Source organism: Sinocyclocheilus grahami, unplaced genomic scaffold (genome assembly GCF_001515645.1).
Source record: "Sinocyclocheilus grahami isolate Dianchi unplaced genomic scaffold, SAMN03320097.WGS_v1.1 scaffold1640.1, whole genome shotgun sequence".
Classification (NCBI taxonomy): domain Eukaryota; kingdom Metazoa; phylum Chordata; class Actinopteri; order Cypriniformes; family Cyprinidae; genus Sinocyclocheilus; species Sinocyclocheilus grahami.
The window spans coordinates 110539-135064 of record NW_015506819.1 but is presented as its reverse complement, the minus strand read 5'-3'; the positions used below and the strand labels follow the sequence as shown (position 1 = coordinate 135064).

At 37.8% G+C, this 24526-nt stretch overlaps 1 protein-coding gene across 1 annotated transcript in view; it reads left to right on the top strand.

Moving 5' to 3' along the window:
- Positions 1 to 24526, top strand: part of LOC107571716 (CUB and sushi domain-containing protein 2-like) — a 122907-nt gene that overhangs the window by 38537 nt on the left and 59844 nt on the right. The window contains exons 17-25 of the mRNA XM_016258052.1: positions 5380 to 5582; positions 7555 to 7746; positions 9502 to 9640; positions 9848 to 10035; positions 14237 to 14266; positions 15773 to 15886; positions 19780 to 19875; positions 21076 to 21279; positions 22703 to 22827. Of these exons, the coding sequence (XP_016113538.1) occupies positions 5380 to 5582; positions 7555 to 7746; positions 9502 to 9640; positions 9848 to 10035; positions 14237 to 14266; positions 15773 to 15886; positions 19780 to 19875; positions 21076 to 21279; positions 22703 to 22827 (1291 nt within the window). The remainder of the gene's footprint in view (positions 1 to 5379; positions 5583 to 7554; positions 7747 to 9501; positions 9641 to 9847; positions 10036 to 14236; positions 14267 to 15772; positions 15887 to 19779; positions 19876 to 21075; positions 21280 to 22702; positions 22828 to 24526) is intronic.

Genomic DNA, 24526 nt, shown 5'->3' with positions numbered 1-24526 from the left:
AACTCTACACCTTCCTCTCCCCTTCTGATAAAACATAGTACTCATATAATTTATTTTAAAAGCCTGTTGGCAAAAGTAAACAACTGTTACACTGTGTATTTGTGTGTGATGTGCTGTTTATTTATACATCGTTAGTACATGTATCTTTATATGAGCACATATGAGTACTGCAGGTCATACAGTATAATAAGGTGTTAGAATGTGTCTGTGTTTACCCTCTTCCTGTACTTTATGCGTGTTTATTAGATCCCCTTTCACGGGCACATGATAATTAATAGCTTGGCTCTCTTCCAGTCTCAGACCTAGTTCCCCACTGTAAGGTATGCACATACATTTCTTTGATCTCATCTCAAGCAATCAATTATTCAAGATAATTTCCAATGCATTAGGATTGGTACGATGTCTTGCAATAATACTAGGACTCGGTTAAGGCAGCATTCAGAATATGCTCTCCAAAAAGATGAGCTACTATTAAGCACCGCCTGCAACACACTTTGGAGTGTTATATTTTTCAGCTTGATGGATTATTTTTTTTAATTGGGTAGACCACAGTATAAGCAATACAGTATATATCCCTATATAACGGGTGATACATTTGTACTGTCACAGGGTGTATACTGTGATACCGCCCTGCCCCAGCTGTCCTGTCCCGGTGGACTTCCTTATCCAGAGGGGCTGATGGCAGTGTCTGAGTGTGGAGACATAAAAGGATGTGCAAGGGTGGACTGGGATGTTTGTATGATGTGTCAGGATGCTGAGGGGGTTTCATGAGGCAGGGGGTGTAGGCGATATTTCATCGTTCTTTCATCAGAGACACTTCTTCACATCTGAGATGCCTTTGTTTGGCAAAGGTGATAATTACTTTCAGCAGCCACTTCACACACACATGCACCACGAACACACAGAGACAGATATACTGCCTAGCCCCAAATCTTCTCATCCACGTGGGATTAGACATCGGTTAAGCCTGCTGTTCCAGAGCCGGTTTGGAACATTCGAGTTGCAGCTCAAAGGACCGCACTGTCACGCTCAAGGCTCATCTGCAGTCACGAAAGAAATCTAAAGAATTAACGGAAGCTGGGGTCCCACTTCCCTCCTTCCCTATTCTGCTGTTTTATCCACCTCTTTTTCTCTTCCTCCAAAGCCTTCTAGTCATACATTATCTCTGTTATCTTCTCACCTCTGTCCCATTTTGTCGGTTAACACAATTTTTATTTTTTTTACTTGTCTTGTCCTATTACTTTTTCCCCACACTCTTCTTTATTTATTCTCCTGCAATCTCTTCTTGTAATTTGCTGGTCTACTCTTTATTTTATTTTATTAATTTGATTATGGTGAATTAAAATGGCTTGTGTTGCAGGTATATTACATTGTTTTTTCAGTTTTCTGCTTATTTTTTTATTTTTATTAATTGTAATTAGTATTATTACGTTTTAATTGTAGGATTTTAAGTCTGGTAAAGTTAATATGGTAACTTATAGTTTAAAATATACAATAATTGTTTAGCAGATTTAAAGTAAGTTGTTGTGATACATCATGATGAATGAAATTGTAGTATTTTATTTTATTTTATTCCAAAAATAACACACTTTTCACTGAGACATGCAGGTTTTGCCATCTGAATTGTGCTGCTAGTGGCCTTTTTTTCCACTTTCAGAGTAAATATTTCTCTCACTGTAACAATAATGTAAGATATGAAAATGAATATCACAGTAAAAATGTTTGCTTTGCAGTGGGGTGTTTTGCTTTTAATCCATGTAATAGTTGCCTGGCTAACAATAGTCTAGGGAACTGAGAGGTACAAAAACTCTTCAAAATAAAAAGATGTCTTGTCATGCAGGATGCTTAACATCATATTTAAGGACAGTATTGCAGTAACACCACATGATTCACAACTTCGAACACAACAACAAAACCAGCGCAAATAATACAGAACAGCAGTTTTTGGCATTATTTATTCATGCTGTGATGCATGCTGGGAAAAATAGTCCTGCCTCAAGCACCACAGACATCACTATGTGATTCTTTAGGAGCTTGAACAGCAAGATCGACCAGCTTGACCAGCCAAGATGCTAATGAACATCATTGCTATATGTTGTTCCAGCAGCATAAACCAGTCTGGACAAGCAGGAAAGTTCTGTTTTGGGAGTATAGAAACTGTACAGATCTGATCAATTTTTTTTTTTTATCAGCTGGTTTGCTCAGGCGCTGGGGAGAGACAGACCCCCGAAGAGACTAGAGTTGATCAATCAATTAATGAGTCTAATTTTTAATGGGCTGTGAAATTGTGCCGTCTCACTTGCAGTGTCTACTTGGTCATTACTCTCAATATACAAACTGTCAAAGTTTGAAACTCACAATTTTTCTAAAAGGTTAATGTACCCCCAAATCCAATACGCTGCTAAATGGAGGAAATGTGCTCACGCACATTTAGAATAATCTGATGATAAAGACCCGGATGGTTCTCCTGCCGGCATCCTCCTGGGAGCACTTTGCAGTGGGGATGGCTGACAGCAGTGGATTGTGGGTAAAAAAAAAAAGCGCTGTGCACTTGTTTTTAAGGTGGCCAGGACCTCACATCTGCTGAATCAGACTGAGAACTGCTTCTTACATTTATCCAATCTGCCTACACAGCAGATAAAGATAACTAATCATTAATGCATTAATGCCAGTTCCACCCACAATATTCTACTCTATATGGTGTTTTTTTTTCTTCTTTTTCTTTTTAAGTTATGTAATTAATTGCAGTCTGTAATTAACTAAGTGTATTTATTTATTTATTTATTTATTTATTCTGTGTTTTGCCAGACTTCCAAACAAATGCAGACTGACATGAATTTCTTGGCTCTTTTATGCTGGTTAGCAAAGCCGTACTGTTCATCAGTAGATGTTAAATAGTGAAAGATGACAAGCATGACTAAGCATGTCAAAGCATGTAAGCATGCACAAGTTCATTGCCTGAGGATGTCTTGCTGATTTTGAAGATAGTTTTGAATCCTTATATGGACGCTAGCCAAGTTTGAGTCTTGATCGTGTGGCCTTGAACTGGAAACTTTGAGTTTCAGACTTTTCATTTCATTTGGAGCAACATGTATGATGCAACAAATGAATCACTTTCTCTGTTTCAATTCATTAAACTGAACTGCCTGGTTCTTAAACAAACGGGTCATGGTCTGAACCTGAATCTGGCAATCAACTTATCTAGTCTTTTCAGCAGTGAAATTGCATTTTCACCTTCTCTTTTATATTAAAAAATAGTATTTTTTGCTCCACAAACCTCATCCTCTCTCTAAATCAAATAGCTTTCTTTCAAATGGCAGTCTTTCCCGTTTGGTATAATGGAGATGTCCTGCACAGATATATCTGTAAATGTGCCCTTGAGCTGCTAGATGTTCTATACTGTGCTGCCATGAGATATGAGAACCATCATGACAATGATTGCAAGGCAGCGCTGTATTGATATTCTGACGTCATTCTGTTTTCTTCTTCAGAATCTCCTTTTCTGTACCGAAAATTTTCATTTGGATATCGGGTAGGGGTATCGTTACACCCCTACTATGTATTAATATTTTGAATTATTTTTATTTTTTTTTACTTACTAAGTTTAGTAATTTTATGTGCTTGTGTCATTTTGGTCATTCATTAATTAATTAATTCATTCATTCATTCATTCTTGATTCTTGGTCTTATCTTATTGCGGATCTTACCTGGTTTCCCAGATTTCCTGCTGGAGTTTTGGATGAAATTCAGCTGGTTACACTGGGAGACCAGCTAAGACCTTTCTTCCCCATTCTGATGCTCGGTTTGAACTTCACTAGACCAGCATCCAAAACACAACATAAGCTGGTGACCAGCAGCTACGTGTAACACCTGCTTTAAAATCTTGCAGGCAAAAAGGAAGCTGGCTGACATTACGGGAATAGATGCATCATTGTGCGCCTGCTTCCCCTTGAGAAACCAGCCGCCACTTGCATAGATTAGTGCTTTATCATTAGCATGACACAGATCCGTCCTGTCGGCAGTGATGCGATGGATGATGGAGTCTGAGGGGGTTTCTGAAGTGCTTATTTCCTCACAGAAAACAACAATATGTGTGTGGTAAAACTTCGCATTGCCAAATGGGTGGAAGGGGATGGAATAATTTGGTTCTTTATCAGATTTGTAATAGCACTCTGGCTGTAGGCTGATTAATCTCATTTAGAACTTCTGGATTGAATAATGTTTCTATTCCCATATATACATATATACATTTTGAGCTTTACCCAACTCTTTGTGATTCATAAGGACATCTTGAATTTATCACAAAACAAAGAAGGTTCCCCTCATTACTGTTCACACAGATGTCTTGAAAATTATTTGGGACAAATGTATCTTAATTTTTAAAGATCACTGTCAGGAAAGTGACCTAGTTCTGAAACATGATTGGATTTAGGATAACCAGCTTGAATTTATTTCATTCAATGAGGTTTAAACAATTTGGGTTTTTATCCCCAAATCTAGCCATTGCTGTCCATTTCTTCAAGAATGGAGGAATTGATTCTGATCAGCTTTGTCTGTCAAGTTAAATATTTGAAGGCATTGATTAGGTTCAGAATTTTTGTGTACTTTTGCATACCAAAAACTCAAAAACATTAATTTAGTTGTATTGTTGTATAATCAACATCATTACATTTCATGTAATTTGAAAGACGTGGCAGTCTTGGTAAATGTATCTTTAGTGTTCGTCATAAAATTGCACAAGACTGTTCTGAAGAGGTGAGTTTTACTAATGTCCCCTTATTACCTGCACTGACAATGTACAGAGCCAGACTGTCCTATTTCTGTAGAGGCAGTCTGTTATAACTATCTATAGAGAAGACTTAGTTATGTATTCAGTACCATTAGTAAAGTAATCTGGTTCTGGCATTTAGGTTGCAGAAAACAAGCACATTTCTCTCAGATTGGAAGTGGCATGTCTTATTTATGGCATCACTTTGAAAGTCCTTATTTAATTATTTTTTTCTTAAAGGTTAATGACTTACAGTAAATGCTGCATGTTTCACCTTATAGCTGAAAAAGAGATTCATTAATATTCTTCTTTATATTTTATCTTCTCTCTGTCTATCTCTGTCTTTAAGGTCCTTCTAATATCAAGAACTATCCAAGTGTTAATTTCCTGTCTCACTACTCCAAATTGACCGTATCTCTTTTAGAACAAATTACTATTATTTAACTAGTGAAAACATGTGAAAATGAACAAACTAACACAGAGATTCAAATTACTTCTCTTTCCCCTTGGTGCCATACTGAAGATATGATTGCTTTTTCTCTTCTGACTTACCTTCTTTAATCTAAACACTATAACTGACTAATACCATGTTTGCTTGCGTAACTCCACAGGTTGCATTTCCTGGTCTTCCACACAGAAGAGGTACATGATGTTTTGCGGATCTGGGACGGGCCTCAGGATGGAGGTGTTCTCCTGCGAGAGCTGAGCGGCTCTACACTTCCTCCAGACCTCCACAGCACCTTCAACTCCATCAGTCTGCAGTTTACAACCGACTTCTTCACCAGCAAGCAGGGTTTCGCTCTGCAGTTATCAAGTATGTGTTTAGCCGAGATGTGTTGTGTTGTTAAAGATGTGTATGTGTTTTTTATAAGTGTGGGTGTCACTTTTAACTAGTTGCTTGTTACTAGCACATTGAATGTTTATTTGTACTTATAAAGCATGTTTAATGCTGACCATATTTTAGGTCCCTTAATCCTACCCCATACCTAAACAACTAGCTTACTATTTATTAATAAGCAACAAGTTAGGAGTTTATTGAGTCAAAAGTTGTAGTTAATACTTAGTTAATAGTGAGAACTGGCCCCCAAACTAAGGTGTTACTTAAATGTAATATATTTCTTGAAGTTTTGAGCATGCAGACACAATTTAAAGTATGTGAGCAGTTGGTTGGACAGTTTTGTGAGTCAGTTGTAGCCAATCATCTGAGCGAATTATTCCGTAACACGACTTCCGAGGCAAGTCACATGATATTTTTGGTTCATATGTAGAAATTTATTCAGTAAATGTGCTTCCGTGTTTTACCGAATACAACAAAAATTTACCCCCGCAAGCGAGCATGTAAGTTAATGTTGTTTTTGGGAAATTTCATTTGCATCTTGCTGTTTCCATTCAGCATCATCCTGAAACTCACAATTTCTGAAAAACTTGCTGGTGGGAGACAGTGCTTGAGCTCCAGAATAACAACTGAAAAGCACCTTCTTTGAGCTTCTCCTAAAGCCTCCAACAGCACCCACCATGCAGCACGGCCTTACAGATGCAACTTCTCCACTGACAATAAATGAAACCCGTTAAGCCAAGGTTTATGTGCTTCTGTCTGCTGTCAGCCTGTAACCAGGGTAACCATCCCCGCCCACCTCCATCAGCCAACACTCCAACCACAGTGTCCTGATTTCTTGCGTGATACCTTGGAGACTCAAAAAAAGATATTAAATATGTGACACAAAAAGTCTAAAGAAATAATATGCCATTAGGCATCAATGCCATGTTATTTCTGTTCTAAAGCCGCACATTTTAAAAAGCCCATCTGGGTTAAAGCATCTTTGAGAGAGTTGGTGCAGGTGTCTATATAAATAAATGAACGTGTTGAAGTGGACTAGAGCTGTCATTTGGGCTCTACAGATTCAGTGGCAGTAATTGTGCAGGTAGTTTACTGGCTTAAAGGTGTTTTTGTGAATATTCGTAATGGCTGGTAGGTCAGTACCACAAACCAGCAGATGGCTTAGATTAGTTACGCAAAGACACCAAACTTTCTGTTTATTAGTCTAAGAACAGTGGTTCTCAACCAGGGGTCTGGGGCCTCAGAAAACTTCCAAGGGGGCCTCTAGATGAATTTAAATTATTTCAATAAGAAAACCAGCATTAAAATAAGGTAAAGCATAAAAATCTAAATGTAAACTGACGTTATAGTTATTATTTTATTATTTCCCTCAACCACTGTCATTTTTATTTAAGAGCCAGGTTGCTCGCAGTCTAGGAAAGCTTGAATATATGAGGGAATTTTAAAAGTGTTATTTCTAGGCCTGGAGTCAAATTAAAGTTAAAGTCCAAGTCAAATTAAAATCCTAAAATATCAAAAAGCATTTCTTATAATCAATGGTTATGTCGAGCTTTAAAATTGGATTGGGTAGAAATTGCCATTGTGAGTTAAAAAATAATTAAAAGAAAAAACAGCAACCCTGTAATTGCAAATGACTAGAAAAGTTAAATAAATAAATTGGTATGAAAGTGTAAACCCTGAAGGGCATTCACTTATTGAAACTTTTGGATTTATTTATTTATTTATTGACTTATTTTAATATTTTGCCACTCCTACTTTCTGTAAATAAAATTTCAAATTGAGCAGCCTTGTCCTTTCAGCAGAAGTACCAGAAAGAAATTGGGTGGCCTTTCGATATTGTCCTTGACAATGGGAGGCCTTCGAGTCGAAAAAGTTGAGAAAAGATGTTAAGACAATGGGATCCATTGATTATGTTACAGTTGCTGACTGGATGTTTTTCTTTCTGCAGTTTCAACTGCCACTTCCTGTAATGATCCTGGCATTCCAACAAATGGCACCCGCATAGGAGACAGCAGAGAGCCAGGGGATTATGTGCTGTTCCAGTGCGATCCCGGATACCTCCTACAGGGGGCAACCAAAATTGCCTGTACCGAGATCAACAACCGTTTCTTCTGGCAGCCTGATCCGCCTACCTGTTCTGGTAAGAGCGTGCCAAATTAAGAAATGTAAACGCTTCCTTCCTCAACCAACACTTTCACAGTCATCTCTCCATCTTTTCGCTTTATTTTTAACATAAGAGTAAGCATTTTTATCTTGAATGTGCATGGAGTCTGATTTCAGATGCTTCCAGTTATTTTAGTTGTACAAAATCAGTTTATTATGCTGCTTCATGTTACAAACTGGTATATGTTATCATATTATTTTAATTAATGTTTTTATTTTATTTTAAATAATTATTGTAATCATAAATCCATTTTGTTGCACCAATAGTTTCACCATTTACTGCACTCTTGTTTCTCTAGTAATTTACTCATTGCCAGATGAATCACTAGACTCGCACCTTCACATGAAATAGCTTACTTCATGAAAAATAAGGTGGATGCTCTAACCCATTAGTTTCTCATAAAGAAAGATACAAAATGAATCCATATCCCATAAGCAAAATTTCAATTGTAATAAATATCGACAAAGTTGTGATTTGGCTAATGGCTAATAATGCTAATACTAATACACTGTGTTTTGACATCAAACCGCAGAAAACCCTGAAAACTCATGTAGCATGCTTTATATAATGAGCTAGGTATCAGCATTTTGTATGTAAACACACTCAGTGATTGTATGAAAAGTTTCACACTAAGAAGCCATTTATGTAACTACATTCAAATACACTCAAGGTTGCCGTTCAAGTCATATTGAAATCCTTTTCAGTTTATTTTGTTCAAGGCCTAGTTCACGGATTTAGTTTGCACCCAATTTAAATGTAACCCATTTTAAACACATTTTAAAATCAAACACAGGAAGTATAAGAGCATAAGTGCATTGACCACATTATTGACGACATGAGGGGGGTAATTTATTGTGAGATTATGAATCGGGTGCTCATGTACAGCAAAGCTGTCATTATTATTATTATTATTATTATTAATATTTCTGCTGGCCTTGGCCAGCTGTTTACCATCTATTCTCTTGCAGCAGCTACATTATAAAGATTTCATCACACTACTTCCCAGAAAATAATTTTTGTGGACATTAGGGGCAGCAGTATTTGGTTTTCTTTTGTGAATTAAAGCCACTTTATATTAATAGCCAGTCTAACTATAGTATAATTAGGTTGCCTTGTTCAATTAAACTCAATATGAGTTTGTGTTAATGTTTAGCTGAACCACAGGCAAAACCCTGGAGATGTTTGCCTATTCCAGGTAAAAACCTGCTACTGCTGAGTTGAGCACATGACTTCATTAACTTAATCTTTGGAACTAGATCATTAGAGTTGCTAATAGTTAAAACAGGAGGTGTTTATCTCAATAAAGCAAAATTACAATTGTGTTCTAAAAAGGCAGGTCTTTTTTTTTTACTCCAAGTCCCCCATTTATGAACAATAATATTTGAAAGTCCCATGACTTTTCCAGTCATAATTTACTTTTTTTACTCAATTTCTGCCTAATAAAATTGATATTTTATTACTTTTTAATATTGTATTGATCTATAAGATTGTTTTTTTTTCAGGTTTAGGTCATTTTAGTGCTTGTTTTGTCTTATCAAATGCTTGTAAGTAATCTCAAAGCCTTACAAAGCCAAAGTTTTCTGAGGCCCCCTAGTGTGCCTCGTCCCCCTGGTTGAGATCCACTGTTCACTGTTCTAAAGTTTTAACATTAATAGCCCACATTTTGAAACTGCTAGTATGTTCAGTACTTCAATTTCCATGGTTTATTTTTGCTTCCTTTTTTTATTGCAGCTCCATGTGGAGGGAATCTGACTGGTCCCAGTGGACTGATCCTGTCCCCTGAATACCCAGAGCCATATCCTCATGGCAGAGAATGTGACTGGACAGTAACTGTAATGCCGGACCACATCATATCACTCACTTTTAATCAGTAAGATTGTTTTTAAGACTAAAGTCTCCCATTTTTGTGTAGTTACCTTACCATATTGTAGTATAGTGTTATACAAGTTTTCCATCTAGCATTTATCATTTTAGATTTCAGTCAATGAAAATGATTTTCAATAGTATTAGTTTTAGTTAACAATAACAATGATTGTTGTTTATAGTCATATCATACATGTTTACTTCCTCCAACTAGCTTTAGTCTAGAACCGAGCTACGACTTCCTGCACATCTACGACGGGCCTGATTCTCTTAGCCCTCTGCTGGGCAGCTTTTACGGGACGGATGTCCCTGAGCGCATTGAGAGCAGCTCCAACAAGCTCTTCCTGGCCTTCCGCAGTGACGCCTCACTCAGCAGCAATGGATTTGTCCTGCAATACACTGGTATGTTACACTGGAGGAATACATTACATCCTTTTCCATTTTGTAGGCACCTTTTATTGCCTGTTTTGCATGAGAATTTGGTCAAAAACTAGTATCAGAATTACCTTAATTTTCCATTTGTCTTTGTTCTTTGGCTTTTGTTCTTTTGTTTCTGTAGTGTGCCTTACTGCAACAGCACTTTGACTGTTGCCTTGATCACCCCCTCCTGCTCGTACCGCTTTCGTGTAGCGTATAATTATCGACCCATGGCACTTCTCGCAGTCGTCTAGAGAAGAATTATGAAAATGAAAAGCCAGAATGCACTCACTAAAGCTGGCTTTAGATCAATGTTTTGCTGTCACACTAAAGGCTCAGCATAAATGAGAACAAATGCGAGTTTGCTGTCTCCTGCTGACCTCACTTTGTCTGATGACACTTTGGCTTATTTGTTTATTCATGAAATGACAGACTTGTCAGTAGGGCTGCACGATAAATCGCATGCGTTTTTCATGCGCATCTAGTCAGTAAAGCCGGTTCTGTGATTAGTAGTAAATTCCCATCACGTGCTTTCAGATGGAGCGGCATTTACTACACAGAGCCATAGTTCACTGACAAGCTACGCAATATCGCATTCATAATCAAAGGTGATTCATCACTGATAATGAACGCTATATTGCAGAGAGAGAATGAGAGCTTTCTTGTGATATATGACTTGACTTTTTTGTGAAAAATATATAAAATACACATTCTTCGTAAAAAATTTCGCAATGGTTAGGCGGAAAATCGTGTGTGGGTTGAATAAATTTCTAAGCTTAATTTTACTGCTTTATGAATATAAAAACCAAAAGGAAGGTATTCTTTGTAAAGAAGACACTCCAAGCTTTCAAATGAACCCATATATGGGCTGATACCATATAAGGAAGGCTATGTAAATGAAGCATACACATTTTTAACGCGTTAGATCAATGTTTTGCTGTCACACTAAAGGCTCAGCATAAATGAGAATAAATGCGAGTTTGCTGTCTCCTGCTGACCTCACTTTGTCTGATGACACTTTGGCTTATTTGTTTATTCATGAAATGACAGACTTGTCAGTAGGGCTGCATGATAAATCGCATGCGTTTTTCATGCGCATCTAGTCAGTAAAGCCGCAAATGCGAGTTTGCTGTCTCCTGCTGACCTCACTTTGTCTGATGACACTTTGGCTTATTTGTTTATTCATGAAATGACAGACTTGTCAGTAGGGCTGCACGATAAATCGCATGCGTTTTTCATGCGCATCTAGTCAGTAAAGCCGGTTCTGTGATTAGTAGTAAATTCCCATCACGTGCTTTCAGATGGAGCGGCATTTACTACACAAAGCCATAGTTCACTGACAAGCTACGCAATATCGCATTCATAATCAAAGGTGATTCATCACTGATAATGAACGCTATATTGCAGAGAGAGAATGAGAGCTTTCTTGTGATATATGACTTGACTTTTTTGTGAAAAATATATAAAATACACATTCTTCGTAAAAAATTTCGCAATGGTTAGGCGGAAAATCGTGTGTGGGTTGAATAAATTTCTAAGCTTAATTTTACTGCTTTATGAATATAAAAACCAAAAGGAAGGTATTCTTTGTAAAGAAGACACTCCAAGCTTTCAAATGAACCCATATATGGGCTGATACCATATAAGGAAGGCTATGTAAATGAAGCATACACATTTTTAACGCGATTTTGGACCCGTATCCGGGTCCGCAGAGTTTAACTGTTAAAGATCTGTGCACACTGAGTCCGAAATTCTTGTCCGAAATTTTGGCAGTTAAAAAAATAAATACAAACTCACGTTGTGTCAATCATGTTTACACACTGCCTCCGAAACTTTTTTCCATCATAAAAAAATCAGATCAGGTTTGATTTTCTGCTTTTTCTCATCCGTAGCAAGCATTTTGATTGGACAAATCCAAAATAAAAAAAATGCATTAGAAAATGTGTTACCTAATGTGCAGTGACCTTACAGCCCCATTCACACCAAGGACGATAACGTTAAAGATATAGTTCTAAAAATCGTTCTCAATATTAAAAGAATAGCAGAGTCCACTCCACAACTATAACAATAAAGGCACAGAGAAACTATATCGTTGGAATCATTTTCAGAACAATTTTTTTCCAGCTGATGAACGATACAAACATTGACACCCAATCAGAATCTATCCTGCTATAATGAGCTTGAGAATTTAAAGCTGCATATGCACATGCGCTTAGAATAGACAGACGATAGGCCTATCTTTCGCTGGTGTGGATGCTAATATCGTTATCTTTCTAGTCATCGTCCTTGGTGTGAACGACCCTTAACACTGTTGTAACACAAATGTTTCAGAACAGCAACAATAGTTACCGTATTGATGCTTTTACACTTTTCTTTTTACGGTTTATTTAAATGAACTTAAAGTTAACCACAATAGAACTACCTACTGATGACCATCGCTGGCATGCAGCGGTCAGAGAGAGAAAGAGAGAGAGACCGTGCTCTTTACGTCACCCTCTGTCTGTTGGGCTTGGTGAATGAGGAACAGTATTCTCACAATCTGGTGTAGCAGATGGACACAGTGTGTGGCACTTCAAAAGCTCCAGTTCCAGACCCCAGTCTCCTCACAATGAATTAGTATAAACTAATAATGTGGAAGCATAAATACACGAAAAGTGTGTTTGTTTCAACTTAACCCTGACAGAAGTGTTAGTTTAGCTGGTCTGGCACAGGGTCACGTTGGTTCATCTGCCCGTGCAGCTGCTTTTGGAACGAGCTTCAGGTGCTGTCTACCTCTGTACAGACCAATCAGCTTCTCACAGACTCCCAACTGCGTCTGATTGGCCTCCGAGGTGCAATATGTGGGCCAAGGCTCTGCATGCTTGACCGACAGTTAAATAAACACCCCACATACATACACACTCCATTGCTTGTCCGAAGTGTTCCCTTCCTGCTCAAACATTTGTCATGTCCAAATGCACAAACACACACAAACACACACACACTCTCATACACAACCTCATCAATGGACACCTGAGCTAGACCTTAAGGCTGGCTGTGGGTCCACTCTTAATTACTGCCCGTCCTGCTCTCTTCTTGTTAGAGCGCTGAGGAGCCAGGTGTAGGAAGATGAACTGAGTTATGGGCCGTCTGGAACGCCGGCCACAGCAAACAGATTTCGATGTGCTATTGGGCCATGAAGGGCACGGGCATCAGCACAAACGTTGCAGTATAACTATGTTTGGAAGTAATATCTCAACAGGAACTGCATGCAACTCATTTTTTGCTGTGCGATGCAGATGTGTAGTAAGAATGATTGATTTCTAATTTTGGCCAAAGGATGTGGTGTGCGCTGTACACATGTCCTGCTGGGTGACGGACTGTTTTGTGTAGTCAGCAGACCTGATCTAGCCCAGTGTCACTTTTAATATGTCCTGGGTCGACCGTTCATGCTCCACGGGGCATGTAGGTTGCTGTAGCATATTTCTGAATTGTGAAATGTCGAAAGCATCTGCGTGCGCTCATTTGAAGTTTATTTGAAGTGCACTTATTCACACAAAGAGCCTCCTCTGTCTTTATTCTTCTATTTTTAGCTTATGTGAGTCTCAGTTGTGATTCTTTTAAAAAAACATTTCAACATATCCTCTTCAGTACTGACCTTTCATAGTATCTACAGCTGTTGGTTCTTTACAACCTGCACAAACAGGGTTCATAATTATATTTGGTAAATTAATTGTGAAAATATAGCAGACCATGAAACTGTATTGTATTTTTTTTAATTGTTCATTACTGCTGTTCTGCACCAGTAAGTTTTTTTTTTTTTTGGTACAAATGTATACTTTCATTCAGCAAGAACACAAATGTTTCATGTTTAAAATTTATTCATCTAAGAATCCTGGAAAAATGCATTGTTTCACAAAAATATTAAGCAGCACAGCTTCTGACTTTATCAACATTGATAATGACAAGAAATGTGCACCAAATCAGCATATTATAATGATTTCTGAAGGATCATGTGATACTGAAGACTGAAGACAAATGTTTCATGTTTAAAATTTATTCATCTAAGAATCCTGAAAAAATGCATTGTTTCACAAAAATATTAAGCAGCACAGCTTCTGACTTTATCAACATTGATAATGACAAGAAATGTGCACCAAATCAGCATATTATAATGATTTCTGAAGGATCATGTGATACTGATGCCTCTACTCAGTCATTGTGCCGAAAGACTACGGTAAGTAAACATAGTATTGTGCACACATACTTCCATTGCATTACAACCAAGAAGGTCTACAGTGTACGTGAAAGCTAATTCCCATTTGTTTCAGTGTTTTTTGCAGAAAAAGGACAACAATGTTTGGCAAATGACATTACAAGAAATGGACATAGTTCCAAACCTTTCACTAGCAAAAATTCTGAGATGTTAATGACAGGAAGAAATATAAGTTTGTTCATGTGTTTAGAGGCCGTCAAACAGATCAGGCATTGGTAAAATGATCTAATATAATTTAAAAAATGCAGCCTTTAAGTCCCTTACAAAATTATCAGAATGCACAGCTACATTCAAATGGTTGTTAATGGAAAAGATGCTTTGTAGTTATATCATGTGCAAGGGCTAATAACATCATGCTAACCAATGAGCTCAGCAAATCCAATACACCATGTCTGAATCAGACATCCAAGGGTTAAATCACAGCTCTTCCATGTTACATTTGTGTCCTTATCAGCCAGAAATACCAACTTTTGGTCAATATTTGGTCTGATTCTTGGATTCTGATTTAATTGCATTATACTGGATAGCCCCAACAGTCCCAGAGCAATCTCATTGGTCCAGATTCCAATCAAAATGTGTTCTGGTTGGCTTTGATTTGCCAATCAGAACTTGTCTTGTCATGATTAGTTAGAATGAGTTGTTACAATGAACTTAAAAACCAATAGAACATATGTAGCTGCCTATATGCATACCAAGATGGTTCACTCATATTTTGCACATGCATGTGGGCTTGACCAACCTGAAATTTTCACTTTTTTAATAATATTTGGGCATAATAAACTAAATTTATGTCTTAATCTATTGCTGGTTTAAATGTTATTTAAATGTGAGTTCAACAAGCAGTTTTTGTCATTTAAATTTTTCCCCATTTGAGTAGTTAGGAGTTGGACTTGCATGCCCAAAATAGCTGCCCGGAGGCACTGCAAATTGGCCGCCGAGTGAACTGACTATCCTTGAAAGGGACTTTGACCCGTATTGCCCTTCTTTCAGGGGTATAGAGCCTCTAGCTATGTCAACTTCTGAATATCCCCTCATATAACCCCAGAAGCTTCCACTTGGCCCTTTTATTTGATCCATAAAACATAGAGGTCATTTGGCCAATTTGGGGTTCATACAAAGTGTGAATTAGCAGATGTGAGCCTGTCTGTATTTCTCTGGGTCAAGCCAAACATTGTGGAAGCAAAGCTAATTAAGGCACAGATTTCCGTAGGCATGGCATAATGGCTTCAAACAGCTGCGGGATAGGGAGCTTCTCATCGCAGGCTTTCTTTTTTTATGGCTCTCATTTGGAAATTTACTCTACTAAGCACCAGGTGTGTATAGAAAGGACAACAGGTGGTTCACAGGTGTGATTAGGTTCTGTCTTTTACTATTGAATTAACATTTGCACAGTCATGGTTTCAGTTGCATATTTCATAGGGTTTATGTAATAATGTCTCTTCACTTTTTCTCTTTATCTCTCTGCAGTGGTGTTCAGCCAATTTGCATTCTTCCAGACTGCACTAAATGATGTTGTGGAGGTGTATGATGGGCCTACCCAGCATGCCCGTGTCCTGAGTTCTCTCTCTGGGGCCCACACAGGTCAGCAAACCTTTCTCGAACGGTATTAACTTGACTCTTATCGGTCTATACTGGCATTAGGAGATGAATGCTAAAGAGACTGCATTTAGACTCAAAGGTAAATAGAAGTCAATTAAGCAACTCGATTAGCAAGATGAGTTGCACCTTTAAATAACAGAGACACAAGCCTGTGCGGTTCACGGATACTAACATTTAAAGCTAAACTGTGCCATTTTTTGCATCACCAAATGGAATTATAAAAATAATAATTTCTGTATGTATAAAGTCCTGCATAAAATGAGTTTTGGCTGAGGCAGTGTTGCTGCGTCATTTCACTTTTTCATTGTTTTTCCATGTAAACGTGATGCACGGAAATGTTTGACCGCTGCTTTTGCGTCTTGTGGCTTTGCAGTGTCTTGAGCTTGACATGAGGTTTAAAAATGCAGTTTAAAAAGTTCAACTTAAAAAAAAAGTCTATAAACCATTTCCCCCATTCCATTGGAATTTCGGTGGTGTTTCAATACAACAAAAAATGTGTTCTGTATGAAAGGCCCCTTACAGTGCTCTCTGCTAGCAATGGACTAGTTGAGGTTGACTAGTTTATCTTAATCTTTTTTCATATTTTCTTTGGCCTCTTTGTTGTGCTGTTTTTATAGTATCCCACCACAAGCATTGCTTATTTAAGACTGTGTAAAGTTCAAAATAATCCAACCTTAAAAACCTGCATTTTATTCACTGCATTGTGTTGTGCCCTGTATAGCTATTTTTAAATGCAAGAACATGTTGCAGTTTGTACTGCATATGTCCCCTAAGAAACAAATCGGAATAGGCTTAGTCAAAGACTTAAAGGGATTTTTCCCCCTCCCCTCTCTCTCTCTCTATACAGTGAAAGTCAGTAGGGTTCAAAACAACATTGGACCGCAATGACTTTCATTGGATAGACCAAAAAATACACAGACATCGTATATAGGCAGAATATCTTCTTTTGTTTTTCACAGAAGAAAGAAGTAACAGGTTCAGAGTAACATAAGGGTTTGTAAATGAGGACAGAACTATTCTATTAAGGTTGATTAGTAGGCAAGTTCAGACAACCCACTTTTTATAATATTTTATGATATTTTAAATTAAATTATGTAGTTTTGTACATGCCTAATCTCTGAATAATAAGCACTGAATTAAAAAGACACATTTCAGCTTTAAATCGTTAAAGTTGACTCAGTACTTGTATACAGTCTCTAGAGTTCTTAATTATCAGAACATACAGTGACGTACGTGAGAGATAATGATGTACTCCAGAGAATAAAACGCAGAGTTTCACATAACAAGCTTGATGACTCATACAGTCTAACAAACAGATTTCAATGGGATCCAGTAAATAGGGCTCTCTTCCTTAAAACAGAAAAGAAAACAGAATCAAATAAGCAAAAACAGATTGGCTAAATAGATCTCCAGTGAGACGGCGAGGCTGAAAGCTTTTATTCAGTCATAATGGAGTTCCGTTTAATGCGGTCAGTTGAGGAGATTTCGACTCGAAGATTAACAGGGTTTTCTCGCTCGCTCTCCGCTTCTGACATTCCCATGACAACACAGATGAGCTGTGTGCATTTCTATTTTTTTTCACCCTTCACACCAGTCAAACACTGGTGATTAGCACATGGCGTGAAACCCCACGCTTAAGGAAGGTGTACCGCTCAGAGCATATATACTATCTGAGATGCGCTTTTTAACTTCAAGATCATTCAAAACAACAGCATTTGTTTGAAATAAAAATATTGTGTAACATTATAAATGTTTTTTTCTGTTACCTTTTATCAATTTAATCTATTCTTGCTATATACAAATATTGTATATATTGTTAACGGGGGCATAACACACACAGTTTCACCCAATCTCATGTTAATCTTGAGTACCTATAGAGTAGTACTGCATCTTTCATATCTCCAAAAAGTCTTTAGTTTTATAATATTTATAAAAGAAAGATAAAGCTTTACGATTATCTCCGGAAAAAGACGAGCTCCTGGAGGCGTGCCGTGGGCGCAGCTAAAGAGTGACAAGCACTTGGGCGCCGAATGCCAACAAAACAGAAATTTGATGCCATTTCACTTACCGTCTGCAGTTCTGAATCATGACCGGGATCTTTTATAGCTGGGACAGCTCCATCTTTCAGTATCAAACGATGTGCAAATCAAGCGTCAAACTGGGCCTTGTTTATTAAACGTTCGTCAACAAACACCCTTGTGAAACTCCGTTGCTGCCCCGGAATAACTCTGGGTTCTTTAGGAAGCTGAACAAAGTTATCTTTCCCTTACAACCAAAAACACGCTCTGGTCGATGTGTGCGCGGGCGCGCTCTTCTGGGAGAAATGCCCATATAAGGAGTTCCACCCTTGTCTACGTCATGAAGAGCCACGATCAAATAAAACTCTCCGAAACTTGTACGAACCCGGAAGTAAGATTTTTGGCACAGAAATACTCCGTCATACGTTTTTTAAGTTTTTTAAACTTTGTCCATGTTTAGCATGAGAATCAAACTCTTTAACAGTGTAAATAACTCTGAATGTATGAAACAGCATTATACCCCCCCTTTAAAAAAAAATCTTACTTACCCCAAACTTTCAAATGATAATGTAACCGAATGAGGAACAAAACAGAGCATTATAAACACTATAAACATTTGGGAACATAGGGCTTAACTGAATTTGTGATGCATTTTTGCTTCCCATCACTCCACAGCTAATCCTTCGGTTGCTGTGGGGACTCAGAACTAAACGAGAAAAATGCTAGGCCTAAGTCAAAAATAAAACACAAATTAGCCTACCGGTATTAATTAATTAATAAGCACTATAAGCATTTAGGGTCTAACTGCATTTGTGAGAGATTTTTAATTTCTCAGCAAATGCCTCGAAGTCTTCCTCCTCCATATCGCTGTTAAAGAACTCCGCCAACTCACGAGGTAGACAAACTGGCATGTCCACCGCTGTCGAGTCATCAGATTGGACACAGTCTTCTGGAATCCTGACAGGATGCTGTCAGGCCACGTCAATCCACTCCACAACATCCTTGAATGTTGCATGACGCATCCTCCCGGAGGTGAAGCCGTGGTCACCATCCAGGTTTCCCACCGCTGACATTGTGGTGTGATGGACACCGTTTTCGAGCAGCACTGCAGAATAATGTGGCCATCGGAACAAACAGCAGGTGTGTCAGGGTTTCCCCACACCTCTACCTCGACCGGATTATTACTGTAGCTGTCACTCTGCTGGCCACCATCGGAGGCTTGTTCTAATAACATCCCAGCATGCCAAAGGCATGAACAGGAGCGTTGGTCGATCCCAACATGAGCGAGAGTGTTGTGCGGTTTCATCTTCTTTGGCCACTGCACGAATTTGTCAATACCGAACCTGCTCTCTGCAAACCCCTGTGGAGCCTGACTGTGCCCCAGGGAACTGTGGGTAGATTCAAAGCCTCAGCCCCCACATTGCGCAACAGAAAGCACACACGCTAATAATGAGCGATGCTGAGAGGGATGCATTTTTGAGATTGGGATTATTAATAGACCTGGGCTTGGGAACATGCAAGATGTGAAAGTAAAATAATTTCAAACCGATGCTAATATTGGACAGACAAGAACAAAAAAAATATATATATATATTATATATACAATGTGAGTAATATTGTAATTAATTATTCGTAATGGGATAGTTCACCACAAATGAAAATTGTCATTATTTGCTTACCCTCATGTCTTTCCAAACATGAATGCTGCAACTTATTAGAATTTTGTCATTGTTCAATGCTAATCTTCACCTCCGCTGCTGCTCGCAAACAAAAGGCATCTGTGAGAGGTCAATAACATCAAATGTCATTGGTTTTAGAATGTCACCAAATGTCATGACACCTTGTTTGTACTTGCAGGTGAATCTTTGCCACTAGCCACCTCCAACCAGATCCTTATCCGCTTCTCTTCCAAGGGCCAGTCAAGCTCAAGAGGTTTCCACCTGGTCTACCAAGGTAAGTTGAGAGTTTTGAGTTATCTTCCTGCATAACAAAAGTGGTTTTCATTTTTCTATTAACCAGGGCTGTGTGCCATTTAGAACTGAGTTAAGAATGCCTTTTAGTTTCTCATTTTCATTGAGAATTTGGCAGAAAATATTTAAATTGGAATGAAATCCCCCCCCCCCAAAAAAAGCAACTGTTATTGAAGCATTTTTATATAATAATAATAATTATTATTATTATTATTAATATAATTTATCATTTTTAGTATGATTTAATTTCATGTAGGCTCAATTCCATTAAATAATATTAACAGATACAGCTTTTGATTTTAATAATGTATTAGTAAATGTTAAAATGAACATGTGTTTTAATGTACACACACACACACACACACTATTTAAACAATTTACATGATTATTTCCCATGAATTCTCCAATGCAACCTTTTAAAGTCTCCGAATGGAGCCAAACAGCATAAATGTATGAAATCTTCTGATGCACTCTTTACATTTCTTCTCATTGTATTTCATTAAATTCAGGTTCAACAGCCTAAAACTTCTCAATCATGAACTGAAAGGAAACCAATTGTTACTTTCTGAATTGTGCCCAAGCCTGCTATTAATTGCACAAATGTTGTGTGTGGGACATGCCTATCAGAACTTGTGGTCATGTGAATGTAGTCAGTTTTGATTGAGAGAGGCACAGCCATCTGAATTAGGTACTGAATTATTCACACAATATGCATGGTCCATTTCTTTCTCTCTCAGACACACACACATTATAAACGATGCTGTAAATGTGCTTTACCTCTTCGGCAGCCATGGGGTATCCTGTTGAAATGTGTTAAAATTTAACACCCTGTATATTTCTCCATAATAGATAGCATGGTTTTTAGAAGCTAAAGCAGCATTATTGTATTATCTCGCCTCCCCTGTGGTCTACAGTTGTACGCTTGTTCGTTTCCTGCCGTGTCCTTAATGGAAAAGTACAGCATCTTATAAAAGTATTAAAAGTAGTGGTGTTCTGGGGCATCCCAACCAGCTGTATGCACTGTACCTACTGTGTGGTTCAAACTTTAAAGTGCCAGTTTCGCAAACAATCTGGTGCATGACTGCATATATAATGCATTGCAAAGAATTTCTCACTTAGCAGGTGCCTTAAGGTCCTTTTTTTGTATAAATTCATCTAACAATGGTGCATTTATTTGCTTTAGCTGTCCCGAGAACCAGTGCGACACAGTGCAGCTCAGTCCCAGAGCCCAGACACGGCAGGCGCACTGGGAACAACTTTGCGGTGGGGGCCGTGGTGAGTTTTGAATGCAATGCAGGATACGTCCTGGAGGGGCCCAGTGCCATCGAGTGCCTGACTGTACCCAACGCTCTGGCCCAGTGGAACGGCAGCATCCCCAGCTGCATTGGTAAGAGTGCTACCATCTCACACTCTTTCATGATCATCATTGCAACAAGTCTCAAATTTTAATTAGCTGGGGACCAATAGCCAGGTTATGTGCTCTATTGGGTGCAAATACATATACAATTTATTTTACAAACATGAATTTAAACTATATTCAGTTATTGTCACAGCTGAACACTATTATTATTAATAAATTAATATATTGAAAATATAAGCACAAAAATGTTACAGCAAGTTCAAACATAATGTTTATTAAAAACGATGGGCAAAATATAAACAAAAACAATCAGGGCATAAACATGTAGGTATTTTATTTATTTAACTTATTGTTAGTTAATACATTACATGTACAATTGTATATAATATTTATAAAAAATATATAGAAATTAGTTTATCCAATAATTTGTTTGTGTATTTATTATTATTTATTTATGTATTTATCTATTTTATTAATAATATTATTTTTGTTCTATTTAGCATAGGTATTTATAACTGAAATATAGCAAAAACAATTCTTAGAAATATGCATGTGTGTTTTTATGTATAGTAGTCAACATTTGAAGTGGATCAGAAAAGTTCATCAAAGTTGTCCTAAGATGATTCAACTTTGATGAAAGGTTTTGATCCACTTCAAATGTTGACTAGTGTATACCTATAAATATACACAGTACACACACATATAATGTGAACACAAACTTTTATTTTGTATGCGATTAATCGCAGTTAATCGATTTGACAGCACTAATTATTATATATATATATATATATATATATATATATGTAAATTATTATATATAAAAAAATGGAAACATGGCTCCTCAACGGGTATTTCTAGAATAAATATCAACTTTGAATATAATGGGAGCAATATAGTTTTGTCAGTTTTTTTTCGAAATTTGATGAAATAGTAAAACTTTATTTTTTTTTAATTGGTAGATTTTACTACACTTGCTTAAGTGTTGCATGTTTACTTGCGTCCCCAACCTCAATGCATTTGCTTGGATGAGCACTGTGTTAGATACACATCACAGCTCTGGTGGTTTTCCTGTGGAGACAGAGCAAACAGACTCCTACTCCTGTTCCCCTTGAGAGAGAGCTGTCGCCAACAAAGTCTCCCTGTGCCTAACAAGCAACGGCACACAGCTGTGGGCCAGCAGTCATGGCCTCCGGCATGTCACACATCCACGAATTTGCACATGTGGCAGATGTTGCCGCTGGTACTCTGTACACGCAGGTATCCACACTCATGTGCAGCTGTTTACCTGTGCGTTTCACTGCAGCTACCAGATGCTTGACCACAGGAGCTGCACAAGGAGGAAGGTGGTGTCCTGGAAGATTACAAATACCCTTCCATACTATACGCGGTTTGTGTGATTTGTGTACTCTACCTGCTCTTTCATTGTTTTCTCGTTTTATCTGTGCTGCAGTGCCATGTGGAGGGAATCTTACCCAGCGGATAGGCACTATTCTGTCCCCTGGCTATCCTGAGCCCTACCTGAACAGCCTGAGCTGTGTATGGAAGATCACTGTGCCAGAGGGAATGGGAATCCAGGTACGGTCCTTCTAGCATCAATAAAATTAAATTTTTCCCCTTTTCTAAGTCCATTATGAATGCAAAGCTTTTAAGTCTCTTTTGCTCACCAAGGATTTATTTGATCAAAAATACAGAAGAAAAATTAAATACTGGAAATATTATTACAATTTAAAAAAAAAAAAAAATTTTTTTACTATATTTTAAATTGTCATTTATTCCTGTAAAGGTCATCCCATTATCATTCCATATGTGTACTGCATTCAAAATGGCTAGGATTGACAGTGATAACCAAAGCCCAAAATCCCATTAGTGGAGCAGTTTTTGACCGAAGTAATATCAGTGATTACAGGTGTATTACAATTATTTGTGAACTGCCATTGACAAAGGCAGCTTGTTTTGTTCGTGTTCATTAAGCTGCTTATTTAACCAGCACATTCTCTCTGGACTGTTATGTATGGGCTTCCCTGCACAGTGCTGGTGCAAGAAACTATTGTGGAGAGAGACTGTATCAAAATATATAACGAGTCAACATACTTATTTCTTTTTCTGTGATTTTTCTAGCACTGCCTGAATTTTTCAGGGGTATATTCAGTTGTATAATGCCGTTATCACTTCCTGTGCAGTGTGTACTGGGTTATGTGTCACTACATATTCTTTGACACTTTTAAATGCGGTCACGGTAGAGCGTTTAACAAGTCTGCAATGCTTCAACTCTGTTACTTTTTTAACCGTATCAATTTTTCATTTCAGTGCAGACCATAAAAGTTTAGATTCTCAGGGAGAAGGCAGTAATAATCTTCAGATTTCTAACAGTATCTCTACAGCCATCATTTCCTCCAGTCATATTTCATAACTCTATTTAGCGTTACCTTTTTGGCACCTCCACAAACTGGTTGTAAAGAGCTTTTTGAGATTATTTGGCACCTACTGTGGGTGGCCATTTCTCTAAAGGCTGGATTCAATAGATATATTACATTATTGCATCTTTCATTATGTCTAGTCTAAAACGAATTCCTGTAGCCTTTGCCTGTGGTTAATACAGCTAGAGCTGTAATACAGACTCTGTTGCGAGGGAAGACCTGATGAGACCTGACTCTACTGAAGTCAATATGCAATGGGCCCATGACTGGTCCCTGAGGAACTCCTGAGCATAGTCGCATGTATTTGCTGCTCTCCTTAAATGTGTACAGACATATCATATTCATTCCTTTCATTAGACTGGTTTTAGTCTCATTAGGACACTAGAGATATCACAATTTAGCTCTGATATAATTTCAGTTATATCAAATAGCAGCATGTATTTAAATAGTGATATTTGTTTAGATTTATGAGTTCATTTCCTTCACATTTCTTATGAATATCAAAATTTTTAATGCAGCTATAAAATGGTGAAAGTAGGCAGTGCAGGTTGGATACGACTGATTTTTTTTTAAGTATATTTTTCAAGTAGCATCTGCATCCGTCTCTCCAGACTTGCCTCACACTGTTGGATACAAATGTAATCAATTATAGCTCTGAATCATGGGAGGAGTTCAGGACCGCTTACTTAATTGCCTTTAACCCAATTCATAAACTTCTCGCTGTAGGAGATTTGGAACCATGCAGAAATGATTACAGCATCACCACAAATAAGAGGGACTGATATGACGAGGCAGCGGTATGAAAGGAAAGAGATGCAGATTGGGAGATTTAAGAGAGATTCCTCTACAACTTACTG